Source organism: Propithecus coquereli, unplaced genomic scaffold (genome assembly GCF_000956105.1).
Source record: "Propithecus coquereli isolate 6110/MARCELLA unplaced genomic scaffold, Pcoq_1.0 Scaffold3, whole genome shotgun sequence".
NCBI classification, from domain to species: domain Eukaryota; kingdom Metazoa; phylum Chordata; class Mammalia; order Primates; family Indriidae; genus Propithecus; species Propithecus coquereli.
The window spans coordinates 18,946,588-18,957,477 of record NW_012148618.1 but is presented as its reverse complement, the minus strand read 5'-3'; the positions used below and the strand labels follow the sequence as shown (position 1 = coordinate 18,957,477).

Below are 10,890 nucleotides of genomic sequence, written 5' to 3'. Positions count from 1 at the left end.
CAAAATACTTTAAGCGAAAACTCTTTAGTTTTAAGAAAAAGGTACAATTTTTCATTTTCTATTCTTGGTATAAATTTTAATTGTTTCCAGTGGAACCAAAACCTCCTGAACCCCTTTCAGTGTCATCCAAAACCTGAAAAACAGAAAGGTGGTAAGCCTCGTGGTTAATTTTAGTGCCTTTCAGTTCTTCTCTCTAGCTCCTAATATAAGACTTTTATTCTTGCTGTTCATCTTTTTTTCAAAAGGGAGATTACAAAAAGAAAATTAAATTTTAATAAAGCTCCATAAATTAGATTATTGGATAACTTTTTAAATCTAAGGAAATACTAGAAGTTCATAGCATATTTAAATAACTTATTAACCAAAGTAATGCTGCATATCTATGTGAAAAACATTTAAAGAAATTCTGAAACTAAAATTTTAATTTTGCTTAAAATAAGTCTAGTCATATATACTATTTAGTTACAAATAGCATATTAAATCCTCAAAACTAGATTTCTTTTCCTTGAGATAGGTCCTCACTATGTGGCTGAGGCTGGTTTCTAACTCTTGGCCTCAACAGATCCTTCTGCCTTAGTCTCCTGAGTAGCTGGGACTACAGGAATGAGCCATTGCATCTGACAAAATCACATTTTTTTCTTCACTTAAGTCTTAAGATGTTATATCACTCACTCTCTACTTAGTTTTTATATTACTTACTTGAACTTCTTTTATTTCTGGATAAAAAATCCGTTCACAAATGAGCTGCGCAATCCGATCACCTTTTTTTACTTCAAAGAAAAAAACACAGAACACTTTATTACTGATATTTTATTGATGCATTCTCTATACTGTGTCTTATTCTGAGAATCTGAAGAGTCAATGTTATTTACACATACGTAACTCAGAAAACTCACTGCATTTATGCAAATATATATATTTAACATACCTTCAAACTTTTCTTTGCCAAAATTAAACAGTACAACACCAACATTTCCTCTATAATCTTCATCTATGACACCAGCTGGAGGAAAGAAAAACAATATTATCTTGATTTATGCTATCAGAACACTAGGCGAATAAGATTTTCTCAAAATCATTCTTGTATAGCTCTAAGATTTTTATCCCTACAATTGAATAAGTCAATCTTGCTCTAGTACTATGTAAACCCTCAAAACCAAGAAATATTACTAAAATGCAAATAAAAACTTAGAAAATGGGTCCTAATTTTTCAACCTGTCACGCTTATCAAATGGTAACCATTTCCTGCTTTAAGCTGGGAGTAGCAATTACTGTCTCCGAACTACCATCTACTCACTGCACACTTGCCAAAAAGACTATGGGAAAATTATGACTTTGGTTTTAAAGGCTTTTCCTGGTAGCAGCTTCCCACTAATATCCAGATTGAAATATGATTGAGTCACAAATAAAAATGTCAAAAAGCCTACAGGTCTGCAGTGGAATCAGTCAACACTGACATTGTTAGGCAGCAGTCTTGCAAATATCAGAACATTCCATTTTTATAATAAAACAAAGCTGAACTTTTCAGTTCATATTCTTCCTCTCCATTTAATTTGAACCACCATCCTTTCTTAGAGCATAACTTCTCAGAAGACATTAGCACATAAGCTTAATAATGAATATATTTTATATGTGTAATTAGTACCTATTTTGAGATTATGAACACAGGGGCAGATCTTTACAGGATAGACTTGAGCCAGGTCCTTGTCCTGGCCCAGAAAGCTACATTTACCGGACTTGCTAGCATTTATTTTTGAGCTAAGAATTTAAAATGTTTCCATAAACACAAGCACAGATAAGATAGGTACACCGGGTCTTCTCATTTTCTTTTTTTATACTGACAGATGATTCACATATAATTTATCCATTTTAAGCGTCCAATTCAATGGTTTATAGAGTATTTAGAATTATAGGCTTGGCACGTTGGCTCACACCTATAATCCTCGCACTCTGGGAGGCCAAGGTGGGAGGATTGCTTGGAGTTCAGGACCAGCCTGAGCAAAAGCGAGACCCTGTGTCTACTAAAAAGAGGAAAAAGTGCCACTGCACTCTAGCCAGGGTGAGAGAACAAGACTCTGTCTTGGAAAAAAAAAAAAAAAAAAGAATTGTACAAACATTACCAGTCAATTTTAGCACATTTTCATTATCCTCCAAAAGAAAACTCCTACTACTAGCAGTCACCCTCCATCCTCCCCATCAATTTCCTTTTATACATGTTAATTCTTTCCCCTCAGTTTGTGAAAGGCTGAACAGGATTCACATGAACCTAATTCAATGCAGCTCCATGTTACATCTTATTTCTTTTAACACCCTATCCCCTGTAAAAACCTTTACGAAGGGGAAAAAAAAAAGGAAATAAAAATAATCAGGAATTTAGCTCAATGGGTATTAATGCTGTCTGCCCATATTGTTAATTAGTTGAAGATTAACGGAAAAAAAATAACTTTTTTTTTTAAGAACAAGGATAATTCCTAAGTACACCCCTTCAATTTTCTCATATAGGAAAAAAAGGCAAACTCTTAGTTCCACCATGGGGAAAAATACTCAGAAAAACCAACATTTTAGATTTTTCCAGTAGATTACAGTAGAATTTTAAATGAACCCTTGTGCTTTATGAATAAATTACTAGGGACAAGTGAATCTGAATTTAAGCACTTCTTAAAGGTTCCTGATGCAACACTTTTAGGAGTTTGAATTAAAGATAAATCAGTATTTAACAGTGAGGATAAGAGCGAGTCTAAGAGTGGGCTGAAAAGCAGCAAAGGCAGTTCAACTCACATCTGGACTGAAAGAAACAGTTCTTTTCTAGTTGTACAGGGACAACTTTGACTAATTCAAAGAATACTAAACTCTGGTTTCTTTCCCCACTGCCAACTGACCATTAGTTTAGATCTTTAATATTTATGAAAAAAACTGATATAAAGATGGGACCAACTGTTTTCTGCATTACCTATTTGGAGAAAATTTTGACCGCAGGAATGACTTAAATTAGATTTAACAAAGAAAACCCTCAGCACAGCATGTTGTTCCATGCTGGAACAAGTGACCACAGAAGGCAATGGAATTTCCACGCTGGGAGATTTTGAGGTACAGGTTAATAAGCCACCTACCTCAAACCAGTCAGAGAAAGATAATGTGTACTGACTGACTTCTGAACTCTTCTGTTCCTACTTTATCAGAGAATTTTAAAGCTATTCAAATAATGTAAATATATATAAGTAAAGGCTATATACTGGAGGTAGCCAATGTTACAGTAATATACTTTACATGTTACTTTACTTTTCCATTTAAAATATCATAGATATCCTTTGAGATTACTATACATATAAATCTTAGCTATTCTTTTTGGATATAAGATATGGAAATACAGTACCCATTATTTCTACATAACTATTCTCTTACATAAAAACAGACATTCAGGTTGCTTTCACATTTTGCTACAATAAACAAAGCAGCCTTTGCATTATGTCCTTGTACATTAGTGCTTTTTTATTCTCATCAAATAGGTTGTAAAAACCATTTTCCTGGGTCAAAGGGTGTGTGTATTTTCAATTTTGAAGGCTACTGCTAGATAATTTCACAAAAAAGGTATAGCCATTCGGTGCTTGAGAATGCCCATTTGCAAAATCCTTGCCAGTACCAGACGGCAGTAATCTTTTAAATTCTGGGCAGTATGATGGGTAAAAAATGGTATCTTATTGCTTTACTTTGCATTTCCCTGACAATTAGTGAGACTGGACCTTTTCCCTTCCATATGTTTGCTTGACATTTACATATTATCGTCTCTATGTTGTTGATGATTTTTTTTCTTACCTGTTCTTTTTCATGTGAGTTGCAAATTATTTGTTTTTTGACTTTATAGTATCTTCTACCACACAAAAACAGTCCCTTTTTTTCTGCCGGGCGCGGTGGCTCACGCCTGTAATCCTAGCACTCTGAGAGGCTGAGGCGGGTGGATTGCTCAAGGTCAGGAGTTCGAGACCAGCCTGAGCAAGAGCGAGACCCCGTCTCTACTAAAAAATAGAAAGAAATGATCTGGACAACTAAAAAAATATATATAGAAAAAATTAGCTGGGCATGGTGGCACATGCCTGTAGTCCCAGCTACTTGGGAGGCTGAGGCAAGGTTGCTGTGAGCTAGGCTGACGCCACAGCACTCTAGCCCAGGCAACAGAGTGAGACTTTGTCTCAAAAAAAAAAAAAAAACAGTCCCTTTTTGTAAAGACCTCTGCTACGTATCTGTACAGTAGTCACATTAGGAGTACTCAAATGGTTACGTGTCTTGAATTCTACAGAGCCAGGTGATCTAACAAGATTTTATGCTTGGGGCACAAAAATGTGAAAAGCTTTTGACTGACTAAAAGAAATGAAGTCATTTGAAGTCAATTAAAATGTATGGCAGAAAAAAAGGCCCTCAATACTTTTTCTAGCATGAATGCCAATGATATAAAAAATTCAATAGTTTCAATTTCACTTACTTAACCAATTGTCACTTGACCCTCAAGAAAACCCAAAATATATTCCTTCTCTGCTTAAGGGATATAATATAAGCACCGACATTTCTCTTCATGAGAAAGCAGAAAGTATCTTGAAGTTATCACTGGAAAAATCAAGCATTGGAACTGGCAGAGTGATTAACTGACTTCAGGCAAAAGTTTTACCGTGTCAAGAGTTTGGCATGTCATTTGTTGGAAACCTTTTTTAGTGAAAACTATCCACACCTACCAGATGTGAATTCTGAACAGAATCCTGCATACTCAACTTTTCCCTTTGACCCTTATTTACAGCCTGGGATTTCTAACAACAGCTCTCTTCAGAAATAAAAACCATTGCCAACTACGATAAACTTGTGCCTACGAGACATGTTTAAGATATTCTGCATCCAAGAACACACCACAATGTAATTTTATGAATAGCACCATACCAACCACCAGGCAAACTAACTTTCCATTTCTTTTACATGAATTTTTTTCCAGAGGGTTGTTTTAAACAGAGCAAAAATTAGTAACGAAGTTAAAAAAAAAAAAAGTTTCCACATTAAAAACAAAAAAATTAGTGAAGTCCCTAGGGGACAGAAATTATAACTTACAGAATCTAATATGTGCCAAGCACTGTATTCAATGCTTTACATACATTGTCATTTAATCCTCCCGCCTCTCAGAGGCAGGCACGCTAATTTCCATTGTACGGATGAGGAAACTAAGCCTCAGAAAGGTTAAGTAACAGCTAGCTAGTCAGTGACAGAGCTGGGACATGAATCCAGCAGTTATTCCAAAGGTCTATTCCTTTCACAACCTTTTGAAATTTCCTTAAAAATATATACAATCTTTTATATCCTTATGTTACAGTCCCAAATGACCACACTTGACCTTGTAAAAGCATTTTTGAACATCAAGCATAACTCACTGAGCCCAGGGAATCCTCAACCCAGAGTGGGCTGTCAATGTCAATCCCTGCTACAAACAAATTAGCCCCCCTTCAGTCCCTAAGAACCATGAACTTTCAGGCTCCTGTCTTGCCCTATGGCACCACCTAGTGACACCATGGGGAGACACCAGGCCCTTCCAGGGGTGGGGACCTGTGTCCTTGGGGCCACATGTGGTCTTCTGGATCCTGGAGTGTGGCCTTTTGACTGAATCCAAGTTTTACCGAACAAATCCTGTTAATAAAATTTAATAATGGCTGTGGTTTTGTCTGGGATAGCCAGGCCTTATCACATACTTAACCCCTGCAGTGGCAGAAAACAGTGAGCTAACTTAGGACAGTGTTTACTTGGTGAAGGAGATGGGGCAGGGTAATCTCCAGATTTAATTGCAGTGGAAAGAACAAGGGGGTTGGAGTCACATGGATAGGGACTTCTGTTTGTATTAACAAGTATCAACTTGGGCTCATCTCTGAGCCAGTTTCCTGATCTGTTAAAAGGCCTTGATAAAACAGCTTCGTAAAAATGGTTGGAGGAGGAGAATCTAGCATTCCTACTTATGTGAGGACCAAAATGTCTTGTTAAGTGAAACACTTATTATTATGGGGATAAAGAAGGGTCAGGACATCCAGTCTGAGATCTGAAGTAAGGAACCATATCAGGAAAGTGAGACTTTCCTTATAAGATGGAGTAGTTAGGCCGGGCGTGGTGGCTCTCGCCTATAATCCTAGCACTCCTGGGAGGCCGAGGCGGGCAGAATGTTTGAGCTCAGGAGTTCGAAACCAGCCTGAGCAAGAGCGAGACCCCCGTCTCTACTAAAAATAGAAAGAAATTAATCGGACAACTAAAAATATATATAGAAAAAATTAGCCGGGCATGGTGGCGCATGCCTGTAGTCCCAGCTACTCGGGAGGCTGAGGCAGGAGGATCGCTTGAGCCCAGGAGTTTGAGGTTGCTGTGAGCTAGGCTGACGCCACGGCACTCACTCTAGCCAGGGCAACAGAGTGAGACTCTGTCTCAAAAAAAATAAATAAATAAATAAAGATGGGGTGGTTAGAAGTCCTATAGCAACTGCTTCTAGACGAGTAGGCAATGAAAAAAAAATCCTACAGCAAGGGTGGTTAGCAGTGAACACTGAAGCTTCTTCATAAAAGGGCCACATGAGTAAGCTGTTAACTTTGGAAGAAATAAGCAAGGCTTCTTTATAAGGAAAATAGGTGTCACTGAGGACTTTCTTGCAAGAATTTTTTTTTTTTTTTTAACAAACTTTTTGTCTGCTTTTTTTAAAGACATGGTCTTGCTCTGTTGCCCAGGCTGGAGTGCAGTGGCCTGATCATAGCTTACTATGATCAGGTGAGCTTGATAACCTTGAATTCCTGGGCTGAAGCAATTCTCCTGGCTCAGCCTCCCAAGTAGCTAGGAATACAGGCACACGTCACCACACCTAGCTAATTTTTTTATTTTTGTAGAGATGGGGTCTCACTATATATATTGCCCAGGCTGGTCTCAAACTCTTGGCCTCAAGCTATCCTCCCGCCTTGGCTTCCTAAAGTGCTGGGATTATAGGCGTGAGCCATCTCACCTGGGCCTCTGAATATTACCTTTCAAACAAAGTAAATACTTACAAACATTTACAGAATAAAAAAGTAAACATATTACCTCCTACATCTATAAAATGTTTGGCAGCCAAGCCAGAACGTGGAGCTGAAAATCAAAAAAGAGACATTAGTTATTTTAAGGGGAGGGGAAATACTGGATATAACTGACGCACTTTAAGCACGTTATTCTCTTCTCCTATATCTATTATCTTCATCTTAACTTTAGCAGATGGTTCTGAATTAAAGAACATTTTTATCATACTGGATTACCAAAGTTGGAAAGACTAGTTTAGAGAAACTCAACAAGGTTTTAATTTAAAATCAACTTAAACCACTTCCACATGATTTGGTCAATTGAGGATTGATTTGTGTGTTGTAGGTGTGGGAGAAGGACTGCTGGAATGAACTGAAACATAAACAAGTGGGGACACGCACAGACTGCTCCTTCAAGAAATCTGGCCACAACGGGGAAGCAAGAGAAGAGCTGACTTTGGTTTCAAGATGGGAGATCTGAACATGGACAGTGTAGATTGGAAGAAGGGAGACAGAGGGGAGAGGAACAAACCTAACCAAACGGGAGCAGAGTATAGCCTAGAACTTGGGACTCCTCCTACTCAGGATTCCGATGCCAAAAGATGCGCCTGTATGAAACACATGAACCAGAATAAGATAAAAGGCCTAACATCAGTCAAGTAAAATGCCTAAAACTAAGCCTCAAAAATTGAATTCCAGTATACTTTTTATCCTAAAACTGAAAAAATAAAAGTTAAGTTTTATGTTATACTTGCTGACTTAAATAAGCATCAGGCCTATCATTAATTATCCTAACTTCTAGTTTGTCATTTCAGAATAATTTAAATCAGGCACTTTGTCAATAAATGCTGCCTCTTCCTGCCTGGACTTTTATGTCACTCCATCTCCTGCCCTTTTTCCTCACCAAAAATTCTAAAACCACAGTCAATGATGCCAAAAAGAGACGAGGAGACAGCCCATCTTGTTTCTTTTAAGGACTGAAGTATCAGCTGTTCTCCCACTCATGGCTGTCAAGATAGTACTAGTCTAGCTTCCTTCCCCAGAGGAGGGGGTCACAGTTCCATTTGCCCCTTTATGTTTACTTTGAAATCAGCCAAAAAGTATTATGGTCTTGAAAAGAAGTTTTGAACTCTCTCTGGCGACAACTGACTCGTTCCAGAAAAACCATCCTTGTTGAATTGCACTCCATTTTGTCCTAGCTCCTCTCAATGAAGCATTTCTCTCTAGAACACTGAAAGAGTATCCTTTACCCTAACCCCATGGGAGGGCACCCAAACAAGAACAGGTTAAGTGGGCTGATGTACTCTGAGACCAACAGGGGTCAGAAGTTTTCCTCTCATAATATAAAATGCCATGTGCCATTATCCTAAGCCTCTCTGTCTTATTCAACAAATATCAGGCACTCTCATCACTGTCTTCACAAAGAAATCTGACCTCATATGCAGTTGAATCCTTGAAGAGAGAGTTGGCATTAGCATTAGAAAAAGCTCTAGTTAAAAATCACCTAAGTTTTCAGTTTTTCTCCCGTGAGGTGTTCTGAGAACAATATCCTGGGCTAATGTGAGCCTAAAAGCTCCAGTAAGGAAGCAGAAGTAAATAGGCAAAAAGAGATGGAGGCTAAAGCAGATATGTAAATGAGGCTTTCAAATGGCTGCATTTGCCATCATGGATGGTGCTTCCTGACACAGCCCAAGCAATATCCCTTCACTTATTACTGCAGATGAAACTATGATGAAAGGACATATCACAAAGGAAGAGCTTGACAAATAGTTACCTGTTTCTTAAATCACTTACCTACTCTTCCGTAACATCCAGAAGGAAGAGCTATCTGAATGTCTGTCTTCACAACAGTTTTCTCCATAGATGGTATTGTGTAATCATAGGCACTAAGAAGGTATTTAAAAAAAAAAGATTTATAAAATTGTTTTTATATTTTCTTTCGTTGTGATCAAGCGTACAGAATTAGTTTATTAATATATTTCATAAAATAATTCATGCAACCTTGGTTTCTATAATCAATCTTGCTATGATGAATTTCCAATTCATCTTTTAAAAAGTTTATGAAGGTAGAAGTAGATTCTTTTAGCTTATTAAAATGATGACCGCTTTAAATAAAATAATTATCTGTGAATATTTTTGGTGGAGGAAAGAGATTTCGACATTGTATTAATAAATGTCTTTGCCCCGAACAAAATTTTATTGGGAAACTGAGGTACACATTGGCATGAGGGGGCAGAAAGTCATACTTTTAAAAGGTGTATGCTTCACTAACATAGTATGAAAAGAGGAAAATGAAGAAAGAACCAAGAAAAAAGGCCAAATAATAGCCAATAATAGCTAACACCGCTTAAGTCCTTAACATGTGCCAGGCACCGTTCTAACTGGTTTACACACAACAATCCACTATGTGATTAGGGAAAACCTACAGAAGGACAGAAACCTTATATATATACAAAAAGAGCTAGTTTGTTTCCGTAATCTTCTCAATGAATGTTTCTACTTGTAGCAGCAGATGGCCTGAAAATAAAAGCTAACATGGCTTGGAGCTCTACAGCTCAGGAATCGGGCCTTCTTTGCGGGGATAGCGATGGAGGAGGCAGAAGGCAGCCCTTCTCAGCCTCCTGGCCAGGGCCGACCACCCAAGGCGCGCGGAGGCCCGGAGGTCCCCACTCACCTGTACAGGTCGTAGCCCGCAGCCCGTGCGGACCCCCGGGTCGGGGCCGTGGCGTGCTCCGACAGCCGGGCAAAGCGGAGCTGCATGCTGCCCTCCTCCGCGGGCCGGGCCCGCTTGCTGGGGGACACAACAGCGGTCTCTTCAGAGCAGGGCATGGCGGAGCAAGGAGTGCGAATAGAAAAGGGTAAAAGAGAGCATAGGATGAAACCCGAGGCAGGGAACACGCCAAAATCTAAATTTCCCGCCAGCTCCTCCCCACTCCTGGACGGGTCCACAGTTCTGGCTGGGAGGGGAAGCAAGAGTCAAATTTTGGGTTAGAAGCCCTTCCCGAAAACCATGTTTGGGACTGGAAACTCCTGAGCCCTAATAAACATTTCAAATTTAGCGCATGGGTCCAATGTAGGGGGCAGCTTCGGTGGCCTCGGTCACAAACAATAGAAAGCCACCGTCGCCCCCCCCTCATTAGGGGACCCGCATGGACTCGCTCCCGCGCGCGTAGGAGCCGCGCGCACTCCCACGTCCCCCATAGCCTGAAGGCGGAGGGCTTCCTTACGGGTGGGTCGGGTTCCCTAGCCCGCTGCTCCCGGGCTTGGCGGGTAACGTAGGACGGACATGTAGCATCCCCACCCCTTAGAAAGCGTGCCCTTCCAGCCTGGGCCCCGACTTTACTGGCTCCGCGGCAGGCTCGGCTCTGGCGGCTGGCGCTGGACACCGTCCGGAGTGTCCGGAGCAGGGCGGCTGGGCCCAGGGCTGGGCCTGGCTCGGAGAGTCCCGCGGCCTCGGCTCCCTGCCGGGTGCTTGGCGCGTTTTTAAACACTGAGCGGAGCAGAGACGGAAGGAAATGGTAGCAGAGTGCCGGACGAGGGCATAGGGGTGTCATTTCCCCCAAGATCTGAGCTGGTTGTCTCGCCAGCGCTTCCGGACGCGCGCCAGGCCTGCATCCTAAAGACGTGTCCGGGGCACATGACCTCGGAAGCAGTAACCAACCGCTGCTTCCCTCCCCCTTCATCTTTTCCCTGGCCGCCATTTTCCGAGAGTGCCCGCCAGGCCCTGCACCTGGGCTGACCTACCTGCGGCGGCACCGCCTGTGGCCATGACTCCCTCGGGCTCTGATCTCAGGTGCGCCCAAAGCAACGGAACCGCATCCCGGGGCTGTTGACAGCT

General features: G+C 40.6%; 1 protein-coding gene across 1 annotated transcript; it reads right to left on the bottom strand.

Annotated features, from left to right (window-relative positions):
• Positions 1-28: 28 nt before the first annotated feature.
• Positions 29-10,666, bottom strand: DUT (deoxyuridine triphosphatase). Its single transcript, XM_012649174.1, has 7 exons — positions 10,396-10,666; positions 9,727-9,865; positions 8,847-8,938; positions 7,081-7,125; positions 929-1,003; positions 700-770; positions 29-133 (listed from the first exon to the last, which is right to left on the bottom strand). Exons 1-7 carry the CDS (start codon positions 10,604-10,606, stop codon positions 77-79), a joined length of 690 nt encoding a protein of 229 aa, XP_012504628.1. The 5' UTR covers positions 10,607-10,666; the 3' UTR covers positions 29-76.
• Positions 10,667-10,890: the final 224 nt, after the last annotated feature.